General features: G+C 46.4%; 1 protein-coding gene across 8 annotated transcripts in view; it reads right to left on the bottom strand.

The window, feature by feature from the left end:
* MCPH1 (microcephalin 1) overlaps nt 1-19,408 on the bottom strand; it is a 231,812-nt gene extending 212,404 nt beyond the window's left edge. For 7 of the 8 annotated variants that reach the window (XR_012157943.2, XM_073336219.1, XM_078852081.1 and 4 more), the window contains exons 1-6: nt 19,270-19,408; nt 12,731-12,822; nt 5,583-5,701; nt 4,555-4,737; nt 825-909; nt 182-296 (exon numbers count right to left, since the gene is read on the bottom strand). Coding sequence is in view for 7 of the 8 variants with exons in the window: in XM_073336219.1 (XP_073192320.1) it covers nt 182-296; nt 825-909; nt 4,555-4,737; nt 5,583-5,701; nt 12,731-12,822; nt 19,270-19,288 (613 nt within the window). In the remaining variant the exon portion in view is untranslated. The remainder of the gene's footprint in view (nt 1-181; nt 297-824; nt 910-4,554; nt 4,738-5,582; nt 5,702-12,730; nt 12,823-19,269) is intronic. The other variant, XM_073336231.1, reaches the window with a different exon arrangement.
* Nucleotides 19,409-21,192: the final 1,784 nt, after the last annotated feature.

The raw sequence follows: 21,192 nt of genomic DNA, 5'->3' as shown, positions 1-21,192 counted from the left end.
GCTTTTCTTAATGAGAATTCATATTATAAATAACTATGTTAACTTCAATTATAAAGTGATAAAAGAAAAATAAGCTATATCTTATGTGTTCTCTTGAAACTTAAAACAAAGATATTTTGGCATTTCTTTTTGGCGCAGAGTTTAATTTTTACCATCTAACCAGAACTATGTATTAACTCACCGGTTGCTGTTTTTTGTATATCTAGTTCTTTAGCCATCAGGTCCAATTTTTTTTGTAGTCTTTTATCATTTTCTGGTGTTTTTTCAATGAAGTCTTTGGGCTGCATGCATTTGTGCTACAAGATTAACACAGCATAAATCTCTCATAATTAACTTGTACTTAACATTTCTCAATTTTATCATGTAATACTATATGTATTATATGATCATTCTACATCATTTATGACTCCGAGTAAATCCCATTTAGCCAGCCATGGATAGACTATAAAATTTAGGGGGAAATTTCAATGAGAGTTTCAGTATGGATTAAGGAAAAAATGATTTCCGAGTTATCAGAATGACCAATAAGAAATTAGACAAAACCACTGTGGACATTTTAATAAGCATTTGAAAATATGGAATATTTTAGACTTGGATTAACATTTTCTAAAGTGCCTAAGCATATGTCTACACTGCATCTGGGAGATAAGAGTCCCAGCGCAGGCAGGCAGGCAAGCAAACTATCTCTGCTTGAGTTAGAATGCTAGAAATAGCAGTGCATGTATGTTACAGCATAGGCAGCTGCTCATGCTAGCTGTCCAAGCTCAGACTCAGGGAGTCGGGTGGCCTTGTACTTGGGTGGCATTTTAAAATTACACACTCACTTTTTTAATTAGAAGGGGTAACCCTTCATTAGTATATATTGCAGGAAATAATGATTCATCAACATGGGCACCAGCTTCTCTGCATCTGTACAATATAATAAATAAGTAGTTAATACATTTACTTTGTTTAGAAATAGAATTTAATTTAAAAATGGTAAAAAGGCCATACCGATTAGCCACAACAAATATCTAAATTAACAAAGAACAGACCAAGAAAGAATACCTGAGGGGAAGTGGAAAACCCAAAAACTGTTTCTCTGACTCCTTAGTTTGCCCAGCAGGCAGAGAGCTCCTTACAAAGTCCATCTGGCATGACTTAGCTCTCCATCATGCCAGTGGCCTTGACCTGCATCTGGGAACTAAAGGTCTCCTTTGATCAGGCAGTGAACTTCTTTTGAAGTGCCTATAAATTAAGGACTTAATTTCCTTGCCGAGAGTCTATTCTCTCAAATCAGGGTCCACAAAAATCTCACGGGTAAGCAATAGTTTGAAAAGGAAGGGTTTGCCATCAGGCAGATGAGAAAGAGGCCCTATCCCATCTTAACTTTCACTTTTAATCATTCCTCAACCAGTCTTCTCCCAGTTTCCTCACTCCACACAAGAAATTCTGTGAAGGAACAAGCCCCTGACAAGGTCCATTGTTACTCATCCAGCTGACTTTGGCAAACATGCTGCCTCAAGCCAGTCAGCTATGTTTCTTCCATTTTTCCTGCTGGTAGTTTGATCTGAGAATATTAGGACTAAAATCTTTGTTAGCTGGGGTCCTATCCATCTGTAGTTTTGAATAATTTGAGGGAAGTTGGGACACCATTTTGGGTACTAATATAGAATACACTACATAAAACAAAAAGCTAAAAAAACAATTTTAACCAGAAACAGTAAAAGAGTTTCATTACTCTACAATCTCTCAATAAATAATAGAATTGACTATGGAAAAAAAATTATGAATCATTAACACTGCACTAGGAATTTCTGATAGAGTAATTCAAATATGTGATTCTAGTGACACCTAGTGATCTTACATTTATAAAGTACACATTTTCAGAACTACAATACAGCATGATTTGAGTAATTCTAAGTTTTGGAGTAGAAAATATACGAACAAATTTCTTCACGGCCACAGATCTGTTTTATGCAAAACGTGCAGTTTCAAATAGTTAGATTTTAGTAAATTAATCTGAATTTACTGGGGTTTTCTGAAAGATCAAGCAAAAGCGATTTCAAAAAACATGATAATCAATGAGCTTTAAACAACTGGCTATTATTAAATCCCAGATGCTACCACCAATGGAACATAACTAGACTATCTTAAATGTGAAAAAAAGTTATATTAACAGCACTGAGGCAGAGAAAATTTAAACAGAAGTCAGAAAATGAAAACATTTGTCCAATTTGCATAAGATCAGTTAAACTGTTAATAAAAGCACCTTTTAATATATGCAATGTGAACGAGTTACACATTTCTGAGAACATTGATTTGCATTTCCTAGCATTCTGTGTAGAAATCTGGAGCCTTAATGCTACATCAGTATAGTTTTTAAAGAGACACATTGAATTTAGAAATTTCAGTTCCCTGTAACATCTGAACACCTTTCCTCCAAACTTAATTTGGGATCTAAGATGAACGTGTGTGTTAAACACACCCACAACTTTCAATAATCTAAGCAGAAATCAGTACCAATCAGGTTGAATTGCATAGCCTCTCTGATGAAATATTCCATAAAAACTGGTGAGATAATGTTTACAGATAGACAAGACCTGGATTTCTAAAGCAAAAATAAGTGTTTTTCTGCTTAACACATGAAACAAAAACACCTTTCAGATCTACATATTCCACAAAGAATAATTTCTGCTCTTCTGCTTTTGAGTTCTCTTTACTTTTTGGCATTTTCTGACTTTTCAGTGCTTAGCCTTGCAAATTTAACATTATTTTAACAGTATTTCTCTAATAGACTTGTAAGTAAAGTGGTGGCATTATATTGAGCTCAGATACAAATAGAGATTACCCTTGCCCCAAAAAGCTTTTCAAATAAAATTCAGACTGATGCAACACGAGCCCTAGAGACACATGAGGTTGGAGCTCAAACTGTGGTTTTGTAAAAAGCCTCTAATACCAAATTAGGTTCTCATGGAGGTATTCTATACATTGTCTGAGGCACCTGTAGGGATGCTATTCTCAGGAAACTCTTGCTGTCAGGGTTGAGAAATAATTGAGTTTTTCCCATACTCAGTACTTAGGTTTCCAGTATTTATGGAATTCCGATTGACCTGGGAGATATATTCTGCATCAGTGTTTGAACTTTATTCACCTAACTAAATAGACAATTGGCTGTTTTCCTTTTGAATGACAGGAATGTGATCAATCACCATAGCCTCTTCGCTCTTTAGCTGTTTCCTCTCAACAACCAGGTAGCTTAATTCCATTTTCCTGGCTATAGATGACATGGTATTTTATTCTAGGCCATGGACTGGTCTTTATAATATAAAGCCCTGTCTGAGCAGAGCAACCACAAGGGGTTTACTCAGATGCATGAGTTCCAAAAGTATGGAATACTTAGTGCTCCCCTCTGGCTGAGGGGACGGAGCTTCATTGGGGGTTGGTTAAAGTCTGCGAATGAACCCCTCACAGGAAATAAGGACTATGACAAACCTCACCACCTTCTGCAAGTATCAGGCTCATTTATTTGATCTGCCTTGTCTAACAAACTAATAGCAGCATGTGTAATCTATGAGGCTACGTTTTAGTCACGGGTATTTTTAGTAAGAGTCATGGACAGGTCATGAACAGGTTTCAGAGTAACAGCCGTGTTAGTCTGTATTCACAAAAAGAAAAGAAGAACTTATGGCACCTTACAGACTAACCAATTTATTTGAGCATAAGCTTTCATGAGCTACAGCTCACTTCATCGCATCCAATGAAGTGAGCTGTAGCTCACGAAAGCTTATGCTCAAATAAATTGGTTCATGGTTGACTGTTCATTGGTTCACCGTGAACCACGGCCAATGGGAGCTGCGGGGGCGGTGCCTGCAGGCAGAGGCAGCGTGCAGAGAGCCACCTGCCCGCACCTCCACCTAGGAATGTTGCCACTTCTGGGGAGCCCAAGGTAAGCGCTGCCCAGAGCCCTCACCTCCTCCCACTCTCCAATGCCCAGCCCTGAGCCCCCTCTTACACCCAACCTCCTGCTGCTGATGCAAGGAGACGGGGGACTGAGGTGGCCCAAGACTGCCCCAGCAGTAGCCAGTGCGGCTGGCCTGGGGTCCACCCAAGCTGCTCAGGCAGCCCCCAGGCCAGCTGCAATGGCCACTGCAAAAGTCATGGAGGTCCCAGAAAGTCACGGAACCCGTGACGAACCTGCAGCCTTAGTAATATTTATTTAAAAAATCCAGAACAAAACACTCCATTGTATACTCTCCTCCCCCTAGGGAGGTGAAAGGATAAATATGTGACAGAGGTTTATCACATTGCTTAATGGACAACTGGAAGATGCTCAGATACCACAGTGATGAGTGTAGTTTAAGAACCTATATAAAACAGAACTTACGCTCTTAACATTGGAACCCCCATGGTTGCTCTGCTCCCACGTCATTCTCTGGATTATTCGAAGAGAGCAAAAGGTGGAAACATATGTAGAAGATCCTCTGACTAGGTCTAACACAAAATCGATTTAAGTTACGCAACTTCAGCTACGTGAATAACGTAACTGAAGTTGATGTACTTAGATCTACTTACCGCGGTAAGTCGACAGCTGACACTCTCCCGTCGACTTCGCCTGTGCCGCTCACCCTGCTGGAGTACCGGAGTCGACGGGAGAGCATTTGGCGGCCGATCGACCCCCAGCTGGATTGATCGCTGCCCGTAGATCCAGCGGATAACGTAAACAACCCTAAGACACTGCATCCACAGCAATAGCCCCTGGATTACATTTTTTGAGAAAATATTTGAATTGTGTGTTTAGAAAGTAATCACATGCACCAGAAGGATTTTGACAAAAACCTCAAGATGCTGTGACTAACTGGAATGGCAAAGCTCTGTATTTAAGTGCTGGCATTCATAAATAAAATAATTTTCTTCTGTGCTGGACAAAATTGTCTATGACACTCAGAGGCTTGTGGATGACAGAAAACCTCCCTATGATATGGCTGTCTGGGTCAACATCAAATTTGAACTTTTTCAAGTGGCTGCTGAGAAACTTCCAAACACAGAACCAATCTATCCCTGCCAGATCTCATAGGAACCAGATTAAATATGGCCCTCACTCTTTCTCCTATGCGGGCACATTCTATATGGAGCTGATTTGTAGAAGCTGGGCAATTTACTCCGATTGTTTGAGGGGGCAAGGGGTAGCATACTAGAAGCTGTTTCCTAGGAAAAAGGAGAAACTCTACTGTGCATTTATTCTGCATTACCTCCGTTGCCCATCTGTCCAAAGTAGTTTTGGCACAGATCTCTGAGAAGAGAGGGTTGTATGACTATTAGAGAATATATTGTAAAATCAGGTTTACAGTCATTTCTCTTTTCAAAATAGAACCACGCTCATCCTCTTTAGGGAACCAACATGCCTTAAAATAGAAATACCAAATGTACATCACTACAGTATGACCTCTCAAAATGGCCAGTTAGCCATAGTTGTGAAGGTTATTTTAAATATATAAAAAACATATATTGTACTTTCTTGCAGTTCTTAAAAACATAGTGCTTGTTTAGATTCCCTCTTCCCCTTAGAAAAAGTCACATTTTTAATATCCAGTACTACTCACTTTTCCACCCAGAGTACAGAAACTAGTTTTACTCCAGTCTTCTGTGCCTTTCGCCACGTAGCCAAATGTCCTTCTTTGAAGACTACATGAGTCACTTGCTTGTTAAAAGTTTTTGAAACCTACAGGATTATACAAAGAGAAGTATTAGTAATTTCAGTTCACTGATCAGCAAATCCTCATGAAATTACATAAAATAGTCCACTTTTATTGCAAGTAGTAATCCAGGGACTTCATAAAAGTTACTGTACAAATTTTAAAGTGTGTATTGTCAAAGATTGTTTTGATCTTTCCTTTCTCAGCAAGAAACACCCAAAAACAAGCTAATTCGTTAGTCAAACCAGTACTTTACTAAAGAAGAGCTTTTAACACCTCAAAGCAAGAATTCCACCATGTAAGGTAGGATAAAATGGACTCATGATTTCAAACAGAGGTTTGTTCTAGGCCATCACTTTTTAGCTGCCTGCTGTACCTTTATTTTCAACCCTCCAAATGCCTTGGAAAGGTTGCCTCATTTAAGAAGCCCTAAATATGACTTCGTGCATCAGGTATCACAAGAGGTAGACCCAGAAACTAGTCAGCATCATCCAAAATGATAATAAGTGCATCATCATATAATATTAAAGTATGCACAAGGCTGAAGGGTTCTAATGTTACCTCTCTCTAACTGATTTTCATCCATATATACTTTATTTGTACTTTTGAAATGGCCCTCACAGTGGCTGGTCTACACTACAAAACTAATCACAGCTGGGAAGAATCAAGTTAGCTGACAAGATACTGAGAACAACTATGTGGTCAGTGTGTAACAGCACAAGTCACTTTCATCATCATATTGACTAATCACAATTAAGCCCTGAGGAACTGTATTACACTGACCACTAAATCATGATCATAGTTTCACCTAACTAAACCTTCATAAACATATAAACATGGTAAAATTTTGTAGTGAATACAAGCCCAGTGTTTAGAAAGATGGTGAGTGGTGAAACAATTTGAACAGAATTCTAATGTTCCACCCTTCCTTCATCTAAGTTATTTAAAATTTGCTTTTGACAGGCTTGTAAAATATTATCTTAACCAAACCAAAAATATCCATGTAGCCCTCGAAGCACATGCATTACTCAAGAGGTTGCACGATCTCCTCACCTCATCCTCTTTGATCTTTTATAGTTCTTGTCAACTTAATTCTCTGAGGCAGGTACTCTGTTTAAGGTTCCATCCATATGTGTGGCACCACAATTAATCACGCTAATAAAGGATGCTGGAAGATTACTAGCATCTTGAAATCTTTTGGTGGGGTTCAAACGGATACCAGTCTGTCAAAAGACAACTCATATTGGGAAAGCTGAACTGACCTATGCACAAATTATAGTGTTGGACTTGAAACTGAAAGAGCTTCTTGGGATGTGTAGAGATTGAGCATCTGTCAACCAACTTCACCGTGCACCAGGGACACTCATCCTAAAACGCAATTAAAGACTTTGCTAAAAGTTAAGAATGTGTTTTGCAAATGATGAAGAATACAGGTGTTTAAAATTTTTTTTTATATATAAGTTACCTCCACAAATGACTAAGAAATCTGATGTGCAAATTTACTCCTGGCTGTCAGAGTGAGCGATATCAAAGTATCATTAATAGATGGATCAAAAAGAAGGGTTCAGAAGAATTTCAAACTGCATTTTGCTACTTGTGCTGTCGTCCACTGTCAGAGAACCTTGAAAATCAGCAGCTCAGAATTTTCAAGACCTCAGTATAATTATAGCCTGTTCCACATGAAACAACACCAATTTATTCAACAGATCTACTCCGAGTTCATTGAGAGTCATATTTGCTTTTTTGTGACAAATTATTATATTACCACAGACCTAGGAGCACTCATAATGGACGACATCCCCACGGTGCTAGGCATGGTACAAACAGAACAAAGATGGTCCCTGCTCCCGAAAGCTTACAATCTAAGTATAAGACTAGAGACAACTGATGGATACAGACATACAGATGGTTTCTTTGTACTCCGCACAATGAGACAACATTGATCTGCATGATAGGAAGTGGTCTGAGCACTCCAATGGTCTCTAATCATTGTCAACTTTTTCACAGGCATCATGGCAAAGAAGAATTTGAAGGAGGTAACTTTGGGACTCCTCCCAACCATGAGAGACAGCATAGTAGAAAGCATGAAGGTGCTTGTTCGAAAATTTAACAAGTGGGCAAGAGAGGCTGGCATCATGGGTCAAACAGAGGTGGTGCCAATATCTTCATAGTAAAAGAAAGATAAGTAAGGTGGGCATAGGTCAAGAAGGGCCTTGAAAGTTAAGACAAGTAGTTATCTTTGATGCAACAGAGAAGGTGGACGAGCACAAGTCCATGGGGCCGGATGCATTGCATCCGAGAATGCTAAAGGAGTTGGCGGATGTGATTGCAGACCCATTGGCCATTATCTTTGAAAACTCATGGAGATCGGGGGAAGTCCAGGACGACTGGAAAAAGGCTAACATAGTGCCCATCTTTAAAAAAGGGAAGGAGGAGGATCCGGGGAACTACAGGCCAGGCAGCCTCACCTCACTCCCTGGAAAAATCATGGAGCAGGTCCTCGAGGAATCAATTCTGAAGCACTTAGAGGAACATGATCAGGAAGAGTCAGCATGGATTCACCAAGGGAAAGTCATGCCTGACTAATCTAACTGCCTTCTATGACGAGATAACTGGCTCTGTGGATGAGGGGAAAGCAGTAGATGTGTTGTTCCTTGACTTTAGCAAAGCTTTTGACACGGTCTCCCACAGTATTCTTGCCAGCAAGTTAAAGAAGTATGGGCTGGATGAATGGACGATAAGGTGGATAGAAACCTGGCTAGATTGTCGGGCTCAGCGGGTAGTGATCAATGGCTCCATGTCTAGTGGGCAGCCGGTATCAAGTGGAGTGCCCCAAGGGTCAGTCCTCGGGCCGGTTTTATTAAAGATCTTAATTAATGATCTGGAGGATGGTGTGGATTGCACCCTCAGCAAGTTTGCAGATGACGTAAACTGGGAGGAGAGGTAGATACGCTGGAGGGTAGGGATAGCACACAGAGGGACCTAGACAAATTAGAGGATTGGGCCAAAAGAAATCTGATGAGGTTCAACAAGGACAAGTACAGAGTCCTGCACTTAGGACAGAAGAATCCACTGCACTGCTACAGACTAGGGACCGAATGGCTAGGCAGCAGTTCTGCAGAAAAGGACCTAGGGGTGACAGTGGACGAAAAGCTGGATATGAGTCAGCAGTGTGCCGTTGTTGCCAAGAAGGCCAATGGCATTTTGGGATGTATAAGTAGGGGCATAGCGAGCAGATCGAGGGATGTGATCGTTCCCCTATATTCGACACTGGTGAGGCCTCATCTGGAGTACTGTGTCCAGTTTTGGGCCCCACACTACAAGGAGGATGTGGAAAAATTGGAAAGAGTCCAGCGGAGGGCAACAAAAATGATTAGGGGACTGGAACACATGACTTATGAGGAGAGGCTGAGGGAACTGGGATTATTTAGTCTGCAGAAGAGAAGAATGAGGGGGGATTTGATAGCTGCTTTCAACTACCTGAAAGGGGGTTCCGAAGAGGATGGATCTAGACTGTTCTCAGTGGTAGCAGATGACAGAACAAGGAGTAATGGTCTCAAGTTGCAGTGGGGGAGGTTTAGGTTGGATATTAGGAAAAACTTTTTCACTAGAGGGTGGTGAAACACTGGAATACGTTACGTAGGGAGGTGGTGGAATCTCCGTCCTTTGAAGTTTTTAAGGTCAGGCTTGACAAAGCCCTAGCTGGGATGATTTAGTTGGGGACTGGTCCTGCTTTAAGCAGGTGGTTGGACTAGATGACCTCCTGAGGTCCCTTCCAACCCTGATATTCTATGATTCTATGAGGGATGCAAAAAGTGGGGCACAATGTGCTCTGACTGATTGGTCTCAGGGGTGGCTTCAAAAAGGCAGACTAAAACTCATAGAAGTGGTAGGCAAGATTTGGTGGGAAGAAAATGTAAGGGAAAATCTCAGGACAGGTGGCAGTTTCTCAGAGAGACAATATGAAAGGCACAACAGCAAACTATCAAGATGTGAAGGAAAGTTAGGAAGAACAACAAGCCCAATATGGTTTCATCAGGAACTCTTTAAAGATCTGAAAATCAAAAAGGAATCCTACATAAAGTGAAAATATGGACAAATTGCTAAGGACAAATGAAAAAAGGATAGCACAAGCATGTCAGGACAAAATCAGAAAGCTTAAGACACAAAATGAGTTACTCCTAGAAGGGGATACAAATGGAAATAAGAAGAGGTTTCATACATACATCGGGAGCAAGAAAAAGACAAAGGTGAGTGTAGGTCCACTACTTAGTACGGAAGGAGAGCTAATAATGTATGGACATCAAGAAGACTGATGTGTTTAATCCTATTTTGCTTCAGTCTTCACTAAATCGGTGAATTGTGACCAGATATTTAAAACACAATTAATATTCGCAAGGGGGAAGGAACACAAGTCAGAATAAGGAAAGAACAGGATAAAGAATATTTAGACAAGTTAGGCCTGACCTGACTTTTAAGTGCAGACCAACGTAACTATATTGACCATGAGTGTGAAAAATCTACACCCCTGACTGATATAGTTATGCCAGCCTAACTCCCAGCGTAAATGCAGTCATGTGAACAGAAGAATGCTTCTGTCGATGTAACTACCATCATTCGGGAAGGTAGTGTCCCTCTACTAATGGAAAATAATTCTTCCTTTGGTGTAGACTGCATCTACATATACAGTAATTCCAGAATAGCTATGGCGATGTAGCTATACTGGTATAGTCTCTATATTATAAACATATCACCAGATGTATTCAAATCAGCATGATGGAATTCACTCGAGGACATTTAAGGAACTAGGTGAAGCAATCTGAGAACGACTAGCTATTATCTTCAAAAACCCATGTACTATGGGTGACGTCCCAGAGGATTGGAGAAGGACAAACATAAAACCTATGGTTAGAGAGAGGTACAAACAGGACACGGACAATTACAGACCATCAGCCTAAGTTAAATGCAGTGCCCTAAAGAGCTTAATTCTGGTAAAAGTTTGCCAGGCCTCTGAGCTAATAAGACCACTGTGGTGTCTGTTTTTCCAGCGGCAAGATTGCAAGTGAAAGCCGATTTCGGAGGCACAAGCTGCATTTGCTATTTTTGCTGTTCTTTCCTCTGCCTTCGTTTGTCGTTTTGTCTTCTAAAAAACGGAATCAAGCTGCAACAGCAACAACAGTTTCAGGCCACCTCAACCAACTTTTGCTCCTTTGCACAAAAAGGACAGTTATAATCTTTAATGGCACCTATAAAGGAAAAACTTGTTTGACAGCATTTTAAAAATTCTCTATAGCTAAACGAAAGGGAACACTGGATATGGGTAAAATGAAAGCCTTAACACTTTATATTTCAAATTCTTGAACTGTTTTTCCTTCTTTTTCTGTTTTTTTTTTTAAACTAAAGTTAAAAAAGTGTGTTTCTCGTGGTGCTAAACAGGCTGAAGTCTCTGTATACTAAACCCTGAACTTTTTTAAAAACTGTTCAACATTGGACAGTTTCAGGGTGATGTTAACTTCTTTGGGCCCATTTATTCCATATAAATTAATACAACAGTGGTCTATCCTAGGTCCTGTACTATTTTCTTTAATGACCTGAACAACACCATGCAGATGACATCAAGCTGGGAGGGGCTGCCAGCGCTTTGGAGGACAAAATTAGAATTCAAACCAACCCTGACAAATTGGAAAACTGTCTGAGTCAACAAAATGAGGTAATATCTTTTATTGGACCAACTTTTGTTGGTGAGAGAGACAAGGTTTCGCAAAGCTCTTCTTCAGGTCTGGTCTACACTACTGAGTTAGGTCAACAATGTCAGGTCAACGCAGAGTTAGTATAGACACTGCATTGACTGTTCCGGCTGTCAGCCCCAATGCTCCACAGTGCCCCACACAGTCAGTTAAATCGGTGGAAGTGCTCCTAGTGAGGATGAGCACCACCAACAAAAGTAGTGGGGACATGAAAATGCAATTTAATTACTGTGATGGCTGTACATCAACATAACTTAAGTCAACTTAATTTTGCAGTGTAGACTTGCCCTTAGTGTCACAGCTCAATACACATCATGACAGATTGCTATTGTGCCTTTAATGTTGTCTCTGAGAAACTGCCAGCTTTCCTGAACTCCCTTTTGTAGGCCTACTGAAACAGAGAAGTCGTAGGTAAGGTTCCATCAGCTTAGAGTCAAGCTGGGATATTTCCTTCTTTCACATCATCACCAGTTAACAGAGATTCCATAGCCCATGCTGTCAATGACACATATGCCAACCCCTTTAATAGACTTGCACAGGTGTCTAATTGTAATTTAATAAACAATTTGTCTGATTCACATGAAAGATAGTACTGAGCGCACTCTCTTTGATGCGGAGCCCACACATCTGGGCTTTGCTAGGCTAAAATGAATAAACAGTAGATTTCCCTTTCTAATCCAGGCCTGTCTCTTTCCATTCAAACTAAAATCTCAGCCTGTCCCTCTGACACATCCTCATGGATGTCTAGCCTCCAGCTCAAGCTCAGCATAGCTCAAAAATGGAGTTAAACATTTTTACACTTGAAAACCAAGCACATTAGAGATATTCACCACTGAAACACATACACAGAATCCCCCAATACTATTTTTACAGTCACTCTTCAGAGCAGAGCCACACTAGTAGGGATGTTGGCAGGATAGTGATTTAACAAGGTGAAAGGTACGATTGTGGTGCATGGTTTGGGATTTATGATAATTGTAGCAATGACAAGGTGGGTGAGAGTACTGGATATGTCCTGCTAAGCAGCTTAGCTTTTCTTTTCCTTGCTTTTGTGGGTTTGTGTCAAGTATGTGGTGTTTAGCAAGTCTAACTGCTTCACAACAAAGTGTTTTTTGGTATACTACTATATAATAGGGTTTAACACATTTCCCATCTGCCATTCACATTCTGAATTTGAGTGATGGTAGCAGTATCAACTCTTACAATATCCCTCCTAGATTAACCCATACATACAAGGAGACAGACAAGTAGAATATGAAAGCAACAGTCTGAGAGGGAACTTTGCAAGAAAGAAAATAATTTCCTTACTTTTGCTCCCATATCCAGAAGTTGTTGTGCAAATGTTTTTGAATAATTCTCCGTTCTGTTGGATGACCATACTTCTACATATGCTGAAACACCTGGGGAACAAAAGCTGTGTATTAGCATGTGCTTTTGTCTGTTTGTATATTGAAAAAAAACTTGTTCAAGTCTCTTTTAAGACCAGATTCTGCCACCCTTACTTGTACTGAGTAGTAACTTACTCTGCAAGAAGTGTCAGTGTGTGTAAGCTTATCACCAGCAATTACATGTGCTTAATAAACTTAACACCATGCATCAGCAACAGAAGGGGTTTTTTTTGTTTTGTTTTTTTAAAAAGACTTGTTTAGAAGGGCTGCTAGAATTTTAGTAAAACTGAAACTGACAAATTGGTGAATATACTGCCATGGTTGGCCAGTTCAGCCTGGTAAGAGCATGAAAGTACAACTAAATCTGGCCTTCCAAATGACCCAGATACTTTTATCTGACTTGCCAAAAAGACAATCACAAAGTTCAAATGGATATTAAATATGCGGCTTAAAACAGGACGGTATCCAGCATTTATTTCCTGACAACCTCTCTCTTTTTTAAACTTATGTTCTTAGGTATTTATATACGGTCCCCCAATAACATGGTATCTGAGCACCTCAGTGTCTTTTTTTTTAAAATGTATTTATCCTCACAGCATCCCTATGAGGTAGGAAAATACTATTACATCCATTTTATTGATGGGAAGGTGAGGCACAGAGAACTTGAGAGACTTGCCCAATGTTACACGTGTAGTCTGCAGAGCAGTAGCGAACTGAATCCAGGTCCCAGACTAGCACCCTTACCAAGGGACCATCCTTAGTCTCCAAAAAATTAAGGTGTCAATGTTGGATCATATTAAAGTAGTTCTGTATTAAAATCACAAATGAGTTTGATTCCCCATAGTTTAAATTCCAGGGTATTACTAATTAAGAGGTCTCTTGGTTTTTGGTACTGTTTCTCTCCCTCTATGTGTGAAACTTGCAAGCTGCTAATTGTGTTAGTACATTCTAAGACAGTCTGTTCTCAAAGCAATTCTTTGTAACAACAACTACTCACACAGAGAGAGACTCAAAGCAATACTCTGTAACAACAGAAACAGCACCCAGAGACTCCCTACCCTTTTGTTGTATTCATCTCGCTTTGTTATCAATTGTGATTAAAATAGAGATAGAGGATGTATGTGGATGGATGCTTGGTGTGGATAATAACTGAACGATCAGGGAAGTGCCAGCCTAAGAATCCAGTGTCCATCGGCTGAAGAAGGCCTCAAGTGGAAATAATCAGAGGACCCCCGGAGGGCAGACTGGAATTCACCCAACAGCCTCAAGAATAGGAGAACCAAAGAACAAGATAACATCTGGCAGCACGGAGCCGTCAGGAATGTTCCATCTGCTGATTGATTCAGCAACAGCATGATGAAGCAATTCCCATAGACTGGCATAGGAAGAAATTCCTATAAAAAGAGACTCTAAAAAGTGAGAACTTTGGGGTCTGATTCTGCAAACCAACTTCCAGGAGCATCAGATGAGCATCTGACAAGGCCCTGCTCCCTCCTCATGTCCAGGCCACCTGGCCAGGGGCTTGGCATGAGCAACTCTAAGGCTGGTAACTATGATAACAACCTTGCAGAACCTGTGTGTGTATGTGTGAATAAATATGAAATTGAATGGAATGTTATAGCTATAACTAACTGCTTACTATGATTCTTTCTGTATTCACAATAAATGTGGCATTTTGCCTTTTCCCCTTTAAGAAGATCCTGCTGGTTTTTATTTTATTGGTATAACATCAAGAGTTTCTCCTTGGCCTCCTTTTCTCAGGCTTGCTCCACAAGTTGAGCATAATGATAAGCAACACGTTTTATCTAAATTGTTCCAAACTAAACTCAAGAATTATTCTGAAATATAACCAGCCACTTGCTAATACTGAAGAAAAGGAAGTGGTTGCATCATCTGCCACAACAGTGGCATCCAGCAAGGACATGTTTGTCACATGTGGCATCCATTATGGGCCAGATGCTGTCAGGATTGGAAACTCAGGCTAATTGGCCCCCAACTGGCAAGTGAACGTTCTATTTTAGGGAGGTGACAACAAATCCCATATACTTTTATTCCTTATGCTTCCAGGCGTACTTCAGCTTCTACTGTCATGGCACTATCTCTGAGCATGTCTATACAAGCAAATTTAGCACATGTATTTAGAAGTGGTGCCGCTGCTAGTATAGACAGGGTTTTAGAATTTTTATTACTATTTAATGAAGACTTACTCAGTAGACAATGTTCATTGTTAGACAATGTTCTAGTGTTTTTATACTAGTGCTTATTGTTTTACCGCTACTAACAGTGTAGCTTCACCATTGCAGGCAGCTCCTGAAATTGAGTTTTTATTTTTGCTCATGTAAATAAGGCCTAAGGGACTCTTACATGGGATGTGGTGCTCACAGCACTGTAGCAGTTTCCCTTCCCCTACCTACACCAGGCCAGAAGTGCCTTCCAGTCACCACAAACACAGCTCAGAGAGCAGTTGCAGGAGTAACAACTCCCACCCTGAACTTACTGTATCAAAATGTATCAATTTTCCAACAACAGTACAGTTGCACCAGTACCTGCAATGGTGTGTTAATGTAGCACAACTCAGGGATTTTCTCCAAATCATGAAAACGGTACAGCAGCTTTTAGGGTGACCAGGTGTCCAGTTTACGACTGGAACACCCAGTCGAAAAGGGACCCTGGCGGCTCCAGTCAGCACTGTCGAGCGGGCTGTTAAAAGTCTAGTCAGCGGTGCTGTGGCTAGTCTCTACCCGTCCTTGCTCTGCGTTGCACCCCAGAAGCAGCCAGCAGGTCTAGCTCCTAGGCGGGGGGCCCCAAAGGTCTCCACACACTGACCCTGCCCCAAACACTGGCTCCGCACTCCCATTGGCCAGGAACCACGGCCAGTGGGAGCTGTGGGGGCAGTGCCTGTCGGTGAGAGCCACTTGCAGAGCCACCTACCGTGCCTCCAGCTAGGAGGCAGACTAACTGGTCGCTTCCGAGGCACAACACCCTTCCCCAGCCCAGTAAAAGTGAGTGAGGGCGATAGAGACAGAATGGAGTGAACAGGGTGTGTGGCCTCAGGGAAGGGGCGGGGCTAGGGTATTCGGTTTTGTGTGATTAGAAAATTAGCAACCCTAACAGGTTTTCATAATCTGATGGTAAAAACACCCCCATCCCATCTACACTACTGCTTCAGGCAATCACAGCTACACTGCTGATAGAGAATGGTTACAAGATTTTCAGATGTTAACAAGGCCCAACTGTCTTGTTGGCCAGGACAAGAAGAAACTGAAAATGACAGGGAAACTGGTAGGACGAAAGAAACAATTCAAATGAGTGCCACAGAGGATGCATCTTCACTAGGAGAAAAAGTGTGTTCTTAAGTTACCTAAATCCAAGTAAAGTCCTAGCTAAGACAAGGTGGGTGAGGTAATATTTTAATAGACCAACTTCTGTTGATGACAGAGACCAAAAAGCTAAACAACAAGCCCTGAAAATACGGACAGAAAATGGGGAATATAAAGGGAACCAATAACCTCTTCCCCCCCCCCCTCCTGGAGCTGCTGACTCCCCCCCCCTCCAGCTACCCCCCTCCTCCTCCTCCTGGAGCTGCTGACTCCCCCCCCTCCAACTACCCCCCTCCTCCTCCTCCTCCTGGAGCTGCTGACTCCCCCCCCCCCTCCAGCTACCCCCCCTCCTCCTGGAGCTGCTGACTCCCCCCCCCCCTCCAGCTACCCCCCCTCCTCCTGGAGCTGCTGACTCCCCCCCCCCATCGAGCTACCCCCCCTCCTCCTGGAGCTGCTGACTCCCCCCCCCCCATCCAGCTACCCCCCCTCCTCCTGGAGCTGCTGACTCCCCCCCACCCTCCAGCTACCCCCCCTCCTCCTGGAGCTGCTGACTCCCCCCCCCTCCAGCTACCCACCCTCCTCCTGGAGCTGCTGACTCCCCCCCCCTCCAGCTACCCACCCTCCTCCTGGAGCTGCTGACTCCCCCCCCCCCCCCTCCAGCTACCCACCCTCCTCCTGGAGCTGCTGACTCCCCCCCCCCCCTCCAGCTACCCCCCCTCCTCCTGGAGCTGCTGACTCCCCCCCCCCCTCCTCCTGGAGCTGCTGACTCCCCCCCCCCTCCAGCTACCCCCCCTCCTCCTGGAGCTGCTGACTCCCCCCCCCTCCTCCTGGAGCTGCTGACTCCCCCCCCCCCTCCAGCTACCCCCCCTCCTCCTGGAGCTGCTGACTCCCCCCCCCATCCAGCTACCCCCCCTCCTCCTGGAGCTGCTGACTCCCCCCCCCCTCCAGCTACCCACCCTCCTCCTGGAGCTGCTGACTCCCCCCCCCCTCCAGCTACCCACCCTCCTCCTGGAGCTGCTGACTCCCCCCCCCCCCTCCAGCTACCCCCCCTCCTCCTGGAGCTGCTGACTCCCCCCCCTCCTCCTGGAGCTGCTGACTCCCCCCCCCCTCCAGCTACCCCCCCTCCTCCTGGAGCTGCTGACTCCCCCCCCCTCCAGCTACCCCCCCTCCTCCTGGAGCTGCTGACTCCCCCCCCCCTCCAGCTACCCCCCCTCCTCCTGGAGCTGCTGACTCCCCCACCCCCTCCAGCTACCCCCCCTCCTCCTGGAGCTGCTGACTCCCCCACCCCCTCCAGCTACCCCCCCCTCCTCCTCCAGCTACCCCCCCCTCCTCCTCCTCCAGGAGCTGCTGACTCCCCCCCCTCCAGCTACCCCCCCTCCTCCTCCTCCTGGAGCTGCTGACTCCCCCCCCTCCAGCTACCCCCTCCTCCTCCTCCTCCTGGAGCTGCTGACTCCCCCCCCCTCCAGCTACCCCCTCCTCCTCCTGGAGCTGCTGACTCCCCCCCCCTCCAGCTACCCCCTCCTCCTCCTCGAGCTGCTGACTTCCCCCCCCCTCCAGCTACCCCCCCCCTCCTCCTCGAGCTGCTGACTTCCCCCCCCCTCCAGCTACCCCCCCCTCCTCCTCCTGGAGCTGCTGACTCCCCCCCCCCAGCTACCACCCTCCTCCTCCTGGAGCTGCTGACTCCCCCCCCTCCAGCTACCCACCCTCCTCCTGGAGCTGCTGACTCCCCCCCCCCTCCTCAGCTACCCCCCTCCTCCTGGAGCTGCTGACTCCCCCCCCCCTCCTCCTGGAGCTGCTGACTCCCCCCCCCCTCCAGCTACCCCCCCTCCTCCTGGAGCTGCTGACTCCCCCCCCCTCCTCCTGGAGCTGCTGACTCCCCCCCCCTCCAGCTACCCCCCCCTCCTCCTGGAGCTGCTGACTCCCCCCCCCATCCAGCTACCCCCCCTCCTCCTGGAGCTGCTGACTCCCCCCCCCCTCCAGCTACCCACCCTCCTCCTGGAGCTGCTGACTCCCCCCCCCCTCCAGCTACCCACCCTCCTCCTGGAGCTGCTGACTCCCCCCCCCCTCCAGCTACCCACCCTCCTCCTGGAGCTGCTGACTCCCCCCCCCCCCCTCCAGCTACCCCCCCTCCTCCTGGAGCTGCTGACTCCCCCCCCCCTCCAGCTACCCCCCCTCCTCCTGGAGCTGCTGACTCCCCCCCCCTCCAGCTACCCCCCCTCCTCCTGGAGCTGCTGACTCCCCCCCCCCTCCAGCTACCCCCCTCCTCCTGGAGCTGCTGACTCCCCCACCCCCTCCAGCTACCCCCCCTCCTCCTGGAGCTGCTGACTCCCCCACCCCCTCCAGCTACCCCCCCCTCCTCCTCCAGCTACCCCCCCCCTCCTCCTCCTCCAGGAGCTGCTGACTCCCCCCCCTCCAGCTACCCCCCCTCCTCCTCCTCCTGGAGCTGCTGACTCCCCCCCCTCCAGCTACCCCCTCCTCCTCCTCCTCCTGGAGCTGCTGACTCCCCCCCCCTCCAGCTACCCCCTCCTCCTCCTGGAGCTGCTGACTCCCCCCCCCTCCAGCTACCCCCTCCTCCTCCTCGAGCTGCTGACTCCCCCCCCCCTCCAGCTACCCCCCCCTCCTCCTCGAGCTGCTGACTTCCCCCCCCCTCCAGCTACCCCCCCCTCCTCCTCCTGGAGCTGCTGACTCCCCCCCCCCAGCTACCACCCTCCTCCTCCTGGAGCTGCTGACTCCCCCCCCTCCAGCTACCCCCCCTCCTCCTCCTGGAGCTGCTGACTCCCCCCCTCCAGCTACCCCCTCCTCCTCTTCCTCCTCCTGGAGCTGCTGACTCCCCCCCCCATCCAGCTACCCCCCTCCTCTTCTTCCTCCTCCTGGAGCTGCTGACTTCCCCCCCCCTCCAGCTACCCCCCCTCCTCCTCCTCCTCCTCCTGGAGCTGCTGACTCCCCCCCCTCCAGCTACCCCCCCTCCTCCTCGTCCTCCTGGAGCTGCTGACTCCCCCCCCTCCAGCTACCCCCCTCCTCTTCTTCCTCCTCCTGGAGCTGCTGACTCCCCCCTCCTCCTCCAGCTACACCCCCTCGTGGAGCAGCTGCTACCTCCCCGCACACGCTGGCGGACGGGCCCCGAGGGGCGGCTCGGTACCTTCCAGGACAGGCTCCATGTTGCCCGCTCAGGGCCGGTCGCGCTCTGTGCTACGCGACGACCGGATCAGCTCGGCCGGCTCCCGCCGCAGTTCAAACCGCTTCCGCCCCGGCCCAGCCGACAGCGCCTGCGCACTGCGCTCGCCTCGCCCCGCCCCGCCCCTCCCCTCCCGGCCCCGGCCCCGGCCCCAGAGAGACCTGCTCTTGCGGCTGGCGGAAAAGGGCGGCGGGTTGTTCAGAGCCGCGTGATGACCTGGGGGGAGGGCGTGGTCAGCGCTGCGTTTGTAGCTGTGTCGCCCCAGGGGGGTGATGCAAAATACTGAAAACGGCCCTTGCACGATCGTCTCCCAGAGCCATCACCGCGTGCGGCGTGCTGGGGAAACACACACACAGCGCGGAGTACGCAGCGTGACGGGGACACGGGGACGGACACACACACACACGTTCCCCACGGAGTGTCCCGTTTTGGGGACGCGCGCAGGCATTCCCCAGTGAATGCAGCGCTGTGATAGGGTGATAGCGGCCCCCCTTCCCCCTGCAGAGCTGGCCCAAGCCGCTGGCCCAAGCCCCCCTCCACGCAGGGTTGGCGGCCGTCTCTGCCCCCGGGAGCCCTGCCTGCCCCCGTGCGCGGAGCTGGCCTCACCACTGCCGCCCCCGGCACGTTTCTCAGCACCCCACCTATCTCGGGCCACACACATGCATTCCCTACTGACAGGTTTCAGAGTAGCAGCCCTGTTCGTCTGTCTTCGCAAAAAGAAAAGGAGGACTTGGGGCACCTTAGAGACTAACCCATTTATTTGAGCATGAGCTTTCGTGAGCTACAGCTCACTTCATCGGATGCATGTCGTGGAAACTGCAGCAGACTTTATATACACACAGAGAATATGAACCAATACCTCCTCCCACCCCCCTGTCCTGCTGGTAATAGCTTATCTAAAGTGATCATCAGGTGGGCCATTTCCAGCACAAATCCAGGTTTTCTCACCCTCCACCCCCCCACACAAATTCACTCTCCTGCTGGTGATAGCCCATCCAAAGTGACAACTCTTTACACTTTACACTCTTTACACCTATTTCCCCTTGTTTTTTCCTACCCCCCCCCCCCCAGATGTTCTGGTTTAACTTGGATTTAAACTTGGAGAGTGGTCAGTTTGGATGAGCTATTACCAGCAGGAGAGTGAGTTTGTGTGTGTGGTTTTTGGGAGGGGGGTGAGAGAACCTGGATTTGTGCAGGAAATGGCCCAACTTGATTATCATGCACATTGTGTAAAGAGTTGTCACTTTGGATGGGCTATCTACTCTGAGATAGCGCGTTTGTGTGTGGGGGGGTGGAGGGTGAGAAAACCTGGATTTGTGCTGGAAATGGCCCAACCTGATGATCACTTTCGATAAGCTATTACCAGCAGGACAGTGGGCTGGGAGGAGGTATTGTTTCATATTCTCTGTGTGTATATAAAGTCTGCTGCAGTTTCCACGGTATGCATCCGATGAAGTGAGCTGTAGCTCACGAAAGCTCATGCTCAAATAAATCGGTTAGTCTCTAAGGTGCCACAAGTACTCCTTTTCTTATTCCCTACTGAGTGCAATATTATGAGAACACACATTCGCCCCCTGCGTGCAGTGTTGTGGGGACTAACACACAAACGCACACATATTCCCTACTGCATGCAGTGTTATGAATACACACACACACATTCCCCACTGAGGCCAGTGTTATGGGGGGGGGACACACACACATTCACAAACTTTATCATGAAATTTTTTGACATTTGATCTAGTGATATCTATCCCTCCATCCAACAACATCATCACTCTGGACTTTTTGTGACAGGCAGAGGTGAAAACCTGCAAAATGAAATTTTGCGAAATTCTACCATCCAACTAGGTAGGGCAATAAGTGCAGGTTTCGGTTAAATAGCTGTTT

Source organism: Lepidochelys kempii, chromosome 3 (genome assembly GCF_965140285.1).
Source record: "Lepidochelys kempii isolate rLepKem1 chromosome 3, rLepKem1.hap1, whole genome shotgun sequence".
Taxonomy (NCBI): domain Eukaryota; kingdom Metazoa; phylum Chordata; order Testudines; family Cheloniidae; genus Lepidochelys; species Lepidochelys kempii.
This window is presented reverse-complemented; position numbering and strand designations above follow the sequence as displayed.